The 12,868-nt window shown below is 45.5% G+C and overlaps 1 protein-coding gene across 1 annotated transcript in view; it reads left to right on the top strand.

The window, feature by feature from the left end:
* LOC308508217 (scavenger receptor cysteine-rich domain-containing protein DMBT1-like) overlaps positions 1-11,000 on the top strand; it is a gene marked incomplete at both ends in the record, with an annotated part of 42,363 nt that extends 31,363 nt beyond the window's left edge. Inside the window, 4 exon segments of the mRNA XM_081074569.1 lie at positions 2,449-2,633; positions 6,992-7,380; positions 9,162-9,433; positions 10,951-11,000. Coding sequence (XP_080930695.1) covers positions 2,449-2,633; positions 6,992-7,380; positions 9,162-9,433; positions 10,951-11,000 — 896 coding nt within the window.
* Between the last annotated feature and the right edge of the window lie 1,868 nt (positions 11,001-12,868).

The raw sequence follows: 12,868 nt of genomic DNA, 5'->3' as shown, positions 1-12,868 counted from the left end.
AAATTTTCAAAACCCCGTGGCCATCTTGTGTTTACTGACTGTTTTCTAATCCCCTCACCTGCTCTCGTATTCCCACCCCCCCGCCCATCTAGCAACCCTCAGTTTTTCCTCTATGTCTCCAAAACTGTTTCTGATTAATTCATTCACTTATTCTTTTCTTTAGAGTCCACATATAAGTGAGATCATATGGTATTTGTCTTTCTCTGTCTGACTTATTTCACTTAACATAATGTTCTCTAGGTCCATCCATGTTGTTGCAAATGGTAAGATTTCTTTCTTCTTTATGGCTGTGTAATACTCCATTGTATAAATGTACCACAGTTTCTTAATCCAGTCATCTACCGATGGGCATTTCGGTTGTTTCCATGTCTTGGCTATTGTGTATAGAGCTGCAATAAACATAGGAGTGCATAAAGTTTTTTGAATTAGAGATTTGGATTTCTCTGGATAGATACGTAGGAGTGGAATTGCTGGATCATAAGGTAGTTCCATTTTCAGATTTTTGAGATACCTCCATACTGTTTTCCATAGTGTCTGCACTAATCTGCAATCCCACCAACAGTGCACAAGGGTTCCCTTTTCTCCACATCCGCGCCAGCACTTGTTGTTTGATTTATTGATGATAGCCATTTTGACTAGAATGAAGTGTTATCTCATGGTGGTTTTTATTTGCATTTTCTGATGGTTAGTGAGGTTGAGCATTTTTTCATATGTCTGTTTGCCATCTGTATGTCCTTTTTAGAAAAATGTCTCTTCATGTCCTCTGCCCATTTTTTAATTGGGTTGTTTGTTTTTTTGGAGTTGAGTTGAGTGAGTTTTTTATAAATTTGTGATATTAACCCCTTATCAGATATATCATTCACAAATATCTTTTCCCATTCAGTAGGATTCCTTTTTGTTTTATTGATGGTTTCCTTTGCTGTGAAAAAACTTTTTGGTTTGATGTTTCTTTTTTCAAATGTTTCACATGTTTATTTTTTCTCTTACTTCCCTCGCGCCAGGGGATATATCAGTAAAAATGTTACTCTGGGTAATGTCTGTGAAGTTTCTTTCTATGTTTTCTTCTAGGAATTTTATGGTTTCAGATCTTACATTTAAGTCTTTAAGCCATTTTGAATTTATTTTTGTATATGGTGTAAGGAGGTGGTCCAGCTTCATTTTCTTGCATGTTTCTGTCCAGTTTTCCCAGCACCATTTATTGAATAGGCTGTCTTTACCCCACCATACATTCTTGCTTCCATTATCGTAGATTAAATGGCCATATAGGCATGGATTTATTTCTGGACTCTCTATTCTGCTCCATTGATCTATGTGTCTGTTTTTATGCCAGTACCATGCTGTTTTGATTACTGTAGCCTTGTAGTATAATTTGATGTCAGGTATTGTTATACCTCCCACTTTGTTCTTATTTCTCAAGATTGCTGAGGCTATCTGGCGTCTTTTATGGTCCCATATAAATTTTAGGATTATATGTTCTATTTCTGTGAAAAACATCGTTGGTAGTTTGATAGGAATTGCGTTGAATATGTATATTGCCTTAGGCAGTATGGACATTTTAACTATATTAATTCTTCTTATCCATGAACATGGTATGTGTTTCCATCTATTTGTATCTTCTTTCATTTCTTTCTTCAGTGTCTTATAATTTTCTGAGTACAGATCTTTTACTTCTTTGGTTAAATTTATTCCCAGGTATTTTATAGTCTTTGAAGCAATTCTAAATGGGATTGGTTTTTAAATTTCTCCTTCTGATGTTTTATTATTGGTATATACAAATGCAACTGATTTCTGAATATTAATTTTGTATCCTGCTACTTTACTAAATTCATCTATCAGCTCTACTGGTTTCCTGGTGGAGTCTTTAGGGTTCTCTATATATAGTATCATGTCATCTGTATATAATGACAATTTTACTTCCTCCTTACTGATTTGGATGCCTTTTATTTCCTTTTCTTGTCTGATTCCTGTGGCTAGAACTTCCAGCACCATGTTGAATAGAAGTGGAGAAAGTGGGCAACCTTGCCTTGTTCCTGATATTAAGGGGAATGGTTTTAGCTTTTCCCCATTGAGTATAATGTTAGCTGTGGGTTTATCATATACGGCCTTTATTATGTTGAGATATGATCCCTCTATTCCCACTTTCTTAAGGGTTTTTATCATAAATGGCTGCTGGATTTTATCAAATGCTTTTTCTGCATCTATTGATATGATCATGTGATTTTTATTTTTCATTTTGTTAATGTGGTGTATCACATTAATTGATTTGCAGATGTTGAACCACCCTTGCATACCAGGGATGAATCCCACTTGTTCATGGTATATCATCTTTTTAATGTATTGTTTGTCAGCCATCTTGATCCCTGCACCTATATATGGGAGGAGCTCCTAGTGGGACTTGCTGGGGCTTGGGGGTACTGATTGACTGCATTATCTTCCCTTGGCCACCAGGACTGCTGTGTCTGCCGAATCAAATGCAAGCCAACGTGAGCAGGAGTTACCTCCAATCCCTGGGCTATTCTGCCTGGGACCTTGTCATTCCCACGTGGAACGGAAGCTACCTTTGTAAGCCCCAGATAACGTCAAGCCAAGTGACATTCACAATTCCCTACTCAAGCTGTGGTACCACGCAGAAGGTAAGCCTGGGGCTTCCCACTCTATCTCCTGCTGAGCAAGCTTTTCTACAGTCACATACACTGTGCTTCTTGAATTTGGGGTACCTGGAAGACATGATTATGGTATAACCAGAATGTAATAGGGATGAAAATATAAATGTGTTCATTGGTGCCATGACGTAGCTGCAGCCACTTCCACATAGAAGGAAGGAGGAGAAGCGTAGGTCATCAGGCAGTTTTTCCAGCACTGCCCAGCACGGATGGTGTCTGGAGGGCTGCCACTCACATCCGCCATAACAGTAGCAGATTCTGGGGCACAGCTCCAGGTTTTGTGGGACCTGAAGCTTAAACAGTTTGGGGTCAAGGTGGGTAAATGGGGCAGGTGCCTTATTAAGTGAAAGAATTCAGACATATCTTATTTTCATAAATCTTACCCCAAACTCATGGCTGTGCCAATAGATTGCCAGGCCTTGGCAGAACATGTACACACAGGGAACCCTTAGTTTAAGCTTCAATAGCTTCACAGTCCATTGACCTCAGCAGATACCATTTTTTGAGCTGTCACCATCTAGGGTGACCAGCTCTCTTGGTTTGCCTGGGACTTGGCAGATTTTAGCATGGAAAAGTCCCATGTCCCAGGAAACTCCTCAGTCCTGAGCAAACTGAAACGGTTGGACAACCTACGAGTGGCAGACACTGGGATTAGTCAGTGTCACACTCCCTAAATCCCCACCAAGGATTCTCTCACTGTCATCCCACTTTAAAAATAGGGACTCTGGGCTTTGAGAAGTGAAGCCATTTTCCCACGGCCACTCAGCCAGCAAGTGGTGGGGCTGACGCCATTACGCTGTGTGAAAGAAGCCAGGCACACAAGAGTACCTACACTGTGATTCCATTTTTCTAAAATTTAGAAATGGAGAATAATGCATGATGGAAAATTGACCTGGTTAGAGGGAATTGCCTACCAAGGGGCAGGACGGAGCTGTTTGAATTAGTGGAAATGTTCTGTATCTTACTGTGGTGGTGATTGTTGTCAAACCTCACTGACTGGTACACTTAGAATGGTTGCATTTAATTTTATGTAATTCTTTTTCAGTTATGCATTGTAAGTTCTGAATTTTTGGCTGACAGCTCAGTAGTCTTTTTAAGATTTTTGTCTCAGGGAACAGACATAGGGCAAATACTTTTGTTTCACTTAGGACTGCAATAAATACACAATGTGAAATGCTCAAATATGTACAATGTGTGTGACAAACACATTCCAAGGGCCTCAGGTTGTCATTCACCATATGACAAACTGTGCTAGGTGCTCAAATGAATCTGTTCCTCACCTGGCAAGGTCATTCGTCTAACACATAAGAAACAGTGAGACAGGAAGGAGACATTCATTTAGTCAACCCGATTGGCCTGTCAGCCCAGGATAGGTGCTGGGCCTCAGGGTCTGCAATCCAGGTCTCCTTCTAAGAGGAACTGAGTGGGTCAGGGAGACTTACATGCAGAGAAGTGTACATATTAGTCAGGTCATGCAAACATTCTAGTCAACCTGGCTTTTGTATCTTGTCCTGTAAATTAATCGTGTGAATTCTGGTTTGTCACGAATTTAATCAGTGGGAGTCAGTTCACCAAAAGTGATCACCCCTCCTGATTCCAAATGTGCACCTGGAGATTCTGACATCTCCGTTAGGAGCTCCGTTAGGAACATCTCAACCCTGAGTGGTTGTGGACGTCACGTGCCACATTCTGATTCCTCCACTGATTTCAATGTCCTACCCATATCACTACCAAGCTGAGTGCCTCAGCTTACTCATGTGTTTTATTCGTCTTTGCAACTCCCAGTGCCCCTGACATGGAGCCTTTCTACTCAGATTATTAACAGCTAATCTGTATGCCAGGCACTGAACTAAGAGTTTTACATGACTTTCAGAATTCTCCAGACAACTTTTATTCCCATTCAATCATGAGGAAATGGAGGCTTAGAAAAGTTAAGTCACGTGCCCAAGTCCACATGATGGTGAACTGCAGAACCAGAATTCCAGGTCCCCATTTAGCGGGGGTCTGACAGATGTTGGCTAGTGTGACTGAATAGCCACTATGAGAGGGAAGGACGCCAAGGCGAAGAGTCCACACCTCTGTGGGAATAGCAGTTGACTTCCCTGCAAGACTTCCCATTACATACTGAGTTCCTTTCAGGCTGAGCAGATCTCTAATACCGAATTTTAATTTTAAATCAGAACTGCTTCTTATGATTTAGAAATAAACCCGAATTCTCCATTCATTTTTTTGGAGTGGATTCTGAATTTAGTTTAACCATAGAAACCAGAGACAAATGTGGATTCTGTGAAAGCTTGCGTGCTTGAGAGCTAATGTACAGAGTTCACTTCAGTTTGTCTCTGAAAGAGTAACAAGGTGACAACATGTACATAGTTTATTGTGACAACCATTGACACTCAAATATAAAGCCAAGACATTTTTTTTTATTAATTAATTTATTTATTAGTTTCAGGTGTACAAAACAAGGTAATACTTAGACGTTCATCATTTATATCCCTCATACTGTGAACCCCCCTCCCCCCCATCCACTATCCCTCCGACCTCACACTGAACCATCACATTATATATATAAAATTATAGTTGTAAAGCCAAGACATTTAAAAAAAAGAAAAAAGAAAGAAAATATAATATACTCTCCAGGAACGCACAGAGGGCATGGAGACCATTCCAGATCCTTCCCCCGACCTGAGTCCTAAGTGCGGGCTCTGGCGCCCCCTGCAGGCCAGGCTCGCCCTGCCCCAGGTCTGGGACTTGCAGAGACTTCTGGCGACAGGAGAACAGGGAAACCGGCGATCAGAGAGAGGAGGAGAGAAGGGTCCTAGAGATGGCAAGACCACTTTAAGTTACTTGTTAAACTTTTCTCTGTTTACATGTTCTGCCGTAAGGGTCAAACTCAGAACTGAGTTCTGTAACTGCAGACATAAAAGGAAAGCCTCTCTAATTGGCGACATTCTGATGAGTAATTATATTCAAGAAAAGTGGCTTCAGAAGGACACTTGTCTAAGGTCCCACATGGCCAGGAATGGAGTTTTGCTCTTGTACATGACTAAATGTGACTACATGACAAGCCTTCCTTCTCCTCCTCCTTCTTTTATAAAGTGTAACGTTGCCTTACATTTTAGGACTTCCATTTAGGCCACCATGGCGTTATTTTTGTGTGTTTTTTTTCTTGCAAAAGCACCCATAGCTTGTGGGAACTTGTACCTGGCTAGAAGTTTGCTTCTGACCATCATAGCATTTGGGAGAGAAAGAGTTCCCCTCCCTCACGGCCCAGTCTCTGCCTGGCAATGCTTCACTTGTGCTCATCTCACTTGGGGATCATGAAGCTTCCAGGGGACTTTATTCATATCTGTGTCCTGTTGGCCATTTGGGCTGACTGCTCCCGCCCCATTCTTCACTCATCACAGTACTTTTGCTGGGCCTCCATCCCCTCTCCCTCTCATCCATTCCATGGGTGCTTATTGACACTGCTGATGCTATCATTGACCCAATACCAAGCCCTGGGAAAAGAGATGCTTAGGCATCATCCTTTCCTTGAAACGCTCAGAGAATACCAAGGTTCTCATTTTCAGAAAAGTCACTCTTACACGATGGTAGGCACATCAAATGGCATGAGAGACTAACATTCTTATGAATTTGCTGCTGGGTGAAAGGTACAGTCAGAAATGGTCCTGTGGTACAGGCAATGAAAAAGTAGAGTGTGACAGAAAGTGCTCCAACATTGCCATGCCCACCTTCCTGTCCATGTGAGCCTCTGGGGAAGACCCTACCACAGAGGTCAGAGACCCACTGCAGCCATAACTCCGGATCTCTGTCGCTTCCAGCTCCCCCAGCTTCAGACACCAAGCTGCAATAGCTACTGACCCATTTCAAACAGCACACTGAAAACTAACACTACCAGCCCGTCCCATGAGTACACATGGCTGCCTCTGCTGATTTCGCCCAGCAACAGTGAGAATAAAACAGAACTAGCCAGAAAGACCCCAAGCCATGGGGTCCAAACTCAGCTTAGTTGTACAGCAGAGCAAGGGATCATCCAGACACACCCATCTTCCCATGAGGAGTAGCTCCCTAGAGGCCCCAACACCTGGTCCAGACCGTAGACCCCCATTATATGGTCGAGAAAAGGGGCTGTGCGAGAGGAGGACGCCTTGCTAGTTAAGCAGCTAATGGTAACCATGGCAGTAGGCACGTGCCATCTCTGTGTGGTTCTCAGAGGGTTTTAAAGTCTTATTGAGCCACTTCCCTATCATTCTAACCAAAATCAGCAATGAGATTCCCTTAGCAGATGACGTTTGCCTGACGGCTCTCCTGGCTGCCTCTCCTAGGTGGACAACGATACCATCATCTATTCCAACTTGCTCCAAGCAGATGCTTCGAGTGGCATCATCAGGAGGAAAAAGGACCTCCACATTCACATCAGCTGCAAAATGCTCCAGGACACCTGGGTTGACACAATGTACATTGCTAATGACAACATCGAGGTCGAGGAAGTGCAGTACGGCAATTTCGACGTGAACATTTCCTTTTATACGTCACCTTCATTCTTGTATCCCGTAACCAGCAGCCCATACTACGTGCACTTGAACCAGGACTTGTATCTTCAGGCTGAAATCCTCCATTCCGACGCCTCTTTGGCCTTGTTTGTGGACACCTGTGTAGCGTCCCCAGATTCCAATGACTTCACCTCTTTGACTTACGACATAATCCGGAGCGGGTAAGGAGTGTCTTCGTGGGGTGGACTTGAACCTTTGCCTGACAGCCCAAACAGGAGTAGCCCAGAGGCTCAACGAATGCAGATTTTGGTCCTCAGGCTTACCCAGTCAGGTTATATTCTCTGGTTAACATATAGGGAGGTGGGTGTCTGATGAATTGAGTGACTCACCAGTGGTCACCACGCAGGTTAACTATAAACTGGGATTAGACCCCGTGTGACCAGACTCCAGGCAAGCCTTAGTATTACAAGGACCTTGGTGAAGTGGCAAAAGCATTGATTTTGAAGCAGCTGGAGACCGAGATGCCAGCTGTGCCACATGCTAGCTGTATCACTCTGGACAGGCAGTCGCCCCTCTCAGAGCCAGTTTCTTCACTCACCAAATAAGCACAGCGATGCCCACGTCATAGGCTATGGGGGATCTGACGAAAAAGAGCAGATGGGGCCTTGGGCAAAGAGCATGCATGCAGGTGGCCCACAAGGAATGTTGCACGAGGCAACAAGAGGTCTTGTGACCGGCATCAGCTGGGAATAGACCTCTCAGAGTCCGTGGTTCCAGCCAAGCTCAAGAGATGCAGAGGTGAGGCCAGTGGTGTCCAGGCTGGGGTCACAGGTGCCCAGGTTGGGCTGCCCGACCATAGCCCTGCTTTCCTGGATGACAGGACTCTGGTGAGGTGGAGTTCACCTCTTCTGAGCTCACAGAGGGGCCCCGGACACGGGCATGCCACTGTAGCCCCTACTCTTTTGTCTCTGTCCACTGCTGTGGACATCATTTTTTGGCTTATAATTTGACCTTGTCTTAGTAACAATGTCTCACATAGAAGTTTTACTGACAAGAAAGGGCATCTGCTAGGAATTATGGTTGGGAAGTTAAACTTCACAGCTCCTGGAAACACTGAAAACAGGATCTCTTTCCAGGCACAGTTAGAATTTGTGTTGCTTCGGGGAATAGGTGTTGGGGTTTATCTCCTTCATACGCTGTGTGGTTGCTTCACAGTCGCTTCCATGACGGCAAAGATGGGGCATAAGCTTACCCAGACCCTCTCTTTACAGAGTGCCAAGGTGACATTTGAATTTATGTCAAATGATTGAGATGAATGCAAATGGGAGATTCGATTCTTCTCTGCTAAAGGATTCTTTTTGGTTAGATTCCGGCACATATGTGTACATAAGATATTGCAGTTTCCTGGGGAGAAGGTGATGTGCATGTGGGGTTAGATGTGTCCCAACTACACCTGGAATGCAGGGACTCAGTGACGATATCTGGCCGTCACTCAAATCACCTACCTGGATGCCCATTAGAACACCTTTGAGCTTCAAACACCGGGAGGTACTCAGGAAAGGTTGAAATGATCAGGGGACACAGCCCTGGAGAGGGAGGGGCAGCAAAGACACCAGAGAGTAGCCACGTGTCACCTTGCCTGGCCCTGAAATACCCTCGTCCTTCCTGTCCTTCTCTCTGGGCCGTGCTCCTCCCTGACTCACCTGGGTAATTGGGGCCATGGAGCACATGGTCACTGAGCACTCACTGTGAAATACGGGGCCTGCCTGTCAACGTGGGCTCACGTGCTGCTTTAAGATGCTGCTGACTGTCCGAGCTCCCAGGATTTTCCTGCAGGGCTGACAGTCAATATCTAAACCACACGTTCCCAAAACAGGAAGGCGAGATGAGGCAGGCGGCGTGGGCCTTGAGGATGGGCTGTGGAGTTCCAGCCCAGCACCTCCAAGTATGAAGAATGCAGTGCACTGGGGAGAGCTAACGGGTCACTATTCTCTTCTTCCAGGTGTGTGAAGGACGAAACCTACCAGGCCTACCGTCCGCCATCACCCCGTATGGTCCGCTTCAAGTTCAGGTCCTTCCACTTCCTGAACCGCTTCTCCATGGTGTACCTGAAGTGTAAGATGGTGGTGTGCAGGACCTATGACCACTCTTCCCGCTGTCGCAGAGGCTGCATTGTGAGGTCTAAGAGGGATGTGGGCTCCTACGAGAAGAAGACGGATGTCGTCCTGGGGCCCATCCAGTTGCAGGCCCCCCACGCTGAGAAGAGGAGCCTGGGTAGGTGGTCGACTTCCCACCCCGCTGCCTGCCAGGGCCGAGGCCCATGACCTCTAGGGGCTCAGGCTGTTTCTGTTGGTGTCATGTGCCAACTTGAATTGGGCACCTACTGTGTACCAAGTGTGCTGTGCTGTGCCAGGCAATATGGAGTTCAACTAGACCTGGCTCCCACCTCCTTCCAAGTCTCCTGCTCTGTGAGGGGCCCGTATGTAGGATTTGGTCAAGAGAGTTCTGACCTGGGGCACCGACCCTTGTGACCCCTTTATCCTCTGCATTCTGAACTCCCAGAACCTCACACTCCCGATCTGTAAAACAAAACTGTTAATACTTACCTCTTACGACAGAGGAGAGGGTTACATGAAATAGTATTAGTGAAACTGCCTCAACCTCTGCCTGGAATTAGTCTCTGGGAGTGATAACGGTGGCGTTTACTATTGTTATTGTCACCGATATTAACATTAGTGGTAACATTATTACTCATGAGTGTAATAACCACTCACTATAGTCCCAGTGGGAACGAAATCAAGGTGAGGGCAGGGCCATGGGTGTGCAGGCAGGATTGGTTGATTCTCACTGCTCACAGGGGCTGACCCTGGACAAGCCATTTCATGTTCCTCATCCAGAAAGGGGACCATATTTCCTGCTGTGCCATTTTGTTGTGTGTGTGGATAAGAAAAATGTTTGCAGAGTGACTTCTAGGATTTTGAGGCCACGCCAGGGCCAGGTCAACAGATGTGGTGGCACTGGTGACAGGGGCAGGTGTGGAGTAGCAGTTGTCACAAATCCTCCCCTTGGTCACGGGGCTCCACTCTGTGGGGCACCTTTGACAGCTCTCTCTCCACATGTCCCACATTCATTTGTCCCCACGTCCAGCTGACTTGGGGCTCTTTCCTCACTGATGTATTCCATGCATATCTGTTAAAGGCCTACTATGTGCCAGGAGACACACCACTAAAAACTGAAACAGATCAAAATCTTCAACCCTAAGGAGCTTGCATTCCAGTGGAAGGGGATACAATTCAGAACTCTAGTGCATGGTGCCTCCAATGGGAGTTGGAGCTACGGAGAGGACAGCAGGGCAGGGCAATGGTGAAGGGGGTCCAGGGGGACCCTGCTCACCCCTTTCCTTTTCCTTCTCTTCCCACTGGTGCTACAGTAGCTTGGGGCCTGGGCACTTCTTGCCTGGGACTCTCGTACCCATTTCCCAGTTGGTCTCAAATGCCCCAACTGTCTCCCCTCCTAGCCATCAGGAGCCTCCAGTAGATTTGATTTCTCAAAGCCTCGCTCCGATTTCCTGTTCAAAAACCTTTTCTGGCTCCCATTGACTGACAAGACACTGTGATTCTCCCTGCCCCACATTCATCTGCCCTTTGGGGTCTGGTCTCAGTCCCCATTTAGCATTCTTCTCTCTCATTCTTTTTTCCTTGTCCCACCAGACAACTAGTTCTGATGCCATCACCTGCCCTGGGACCACGGCCCTTCCTGTCATCCTGTCTCCGACATCCTCTCCTTCCTAGACCTACCCGTGGCTGGCATGGAGGAGAAGGCCAGCACTCAGGGGAGCTAACAGAGCACTGCCATCTTCGTGGGGGTCTTCCTGGTCATGGTCCTGGCTGTGGTGGCTGTCACACTGAGGAGGAGTTTCCGCACCGCCCATGCCAGCCTCTGAGGTCTACAATGTGACACCAGGAGAAGGCACACAGCCGCACTCAGGCATTGGCTGCACAGGCTCTGGAACCCAAATGAAAAAGGAAGAAATGTGTGCCATGACCTTGGCACCCAGCAACACCCAAACTCTTTTAACTCTGGCTCAGGCACTTGGGCTGAGATGGGGATGTACAAATCAGGGCAGGTGTTCCTAAAACCACAGGCTCGATGCTGTGACAAAATATCAGGCAGCTGTGAGCCAAACCCTAGTAGCAGAGGAGCTTTCTCTAGATAGAATTTCTTTTCTGACTTCTTAGGCCAGTAGTGTACACCTTAGTCTTTTGATTTATAGGACAAACCAAATAAAGAATTTTTTTCAAAGCAAGTGTCAGCTTAGTCTTTGTTTGTAGTGGCTCGCCTAAGCACTGACAAGTAGGGTGGTCTGTCCAAAGGCATTTTAAAGGCCAGGGGGCTCTGCCCTGTGGCTTCCAGAACCTTCTAGAGACTGAATAAGGTGTCCTCATTTGTTCTTGGCATGTTTTGGCTCTGCCCAAAGCAGAAAATACAGAGTGAAAGGTTGAGAAAGACCATAATGCTAACAGCACCATAATTTTTAGTGTCTGTGACTTAAAATGAAAGATGATTGCCTCTATTTCTCCAGGAATCTGCATCTTCTGGTTTTTGACATCATATCTAGAATGTGGACTATGGGGGTTCTGGGAAAGACAGCAAATTCCTCAGGGCCCTGAGGATCTCTGGTACATACTCTAGGCCACCAGGAGTCCTGTTTGCATGTGGTCTCCAGGGAGAAATGGATTGACAACAAGAGACCCCAGGATCTCAGGAGAGACAAAGGAATGGGGTGCTTTCCCAAAAGGCAGTGAATTTGCCAGAAAATGGGAGAGAAGCCAGACCTTGGGCCTCTAGCTCAGGCTGGGTAAGAATGGGAGTTTTCACCTTTTCCCTGGGAATGTCAGTGTTTGCCACTGTGAGCCAGGCTCAGACCCCTACCCCGAGAAGGATGCTAAGCAAGCCTCACTTCCGAGGTGTGACTTGAGTGAGTGAGACCTGACAGGACAGCAGCTGCAGGGGACCCCCAAGACAAGGGGCATGTTTTAGATGTGTGTGGTGGATAGTGGGGGTGAACTGAAGAGACCAAAGTGGACTCCTTCCCATTGAACTGCAACATCACCAAAGAAAGCATATTGTCAGCGCTGCCTTGAGGGCCAGTATTGCCAGAGAAACTTTGTGGCCTGGTTTTAGACGTGAACAGTTTTCTTTTTTCTGTTTTTTTTTTTTAAATTAGTTTTAGGTGTACAAATGAATGTAATGATTAGACATTTACACCCCTCACAAAGTGGTAACAACCCCAGGTCAACTACCCCTCTGACATTGTATATGGCTATTATAATACCATTGACTATATTCTCTATGCTGTACTTTACATCCCTTGGCTAAATAAATTATATATATGTATATATAATTATAGTTGACATTCAATATTATTTTATATAGTTTCAGGTGTACAGCACAGTGGTTAGGCAGGTATATAATCTATTAAGTGATACCCCCGGTAAATCCAGTACCCATCTGACTCCCTACATAGTCTTTATAACATTATCGATTATATTCCCCATACTGTATTTCACATCCCCGTGACTATTTTGTGACTACGAATTTGTACTTTCTAATCCCTTCACCTTCTCCCCTACCATCTAGCAACCATCATTTTATTCTCTGTATCTATGAGTCTATTTCTATTTTGTTTGCTCATTTATTCTATTCTTT

This window comes from Rhinolophus hipposideros, assembly GCF_964194185.1.
Source record: "Rhinolophus hipposideros genome assembly, chromosome: 15".
In the NCBI taxonomy this organism is placed as follows: Eukaryota; Metazoa; Chordata; class Mammalia; order Chiroptera; family Rhinolophidae; genus Rhinolophus; species Rhinolophus hipposideros.
This window is presented reverse-complemented; position numbering and strand designations above follow the sequence as displayed.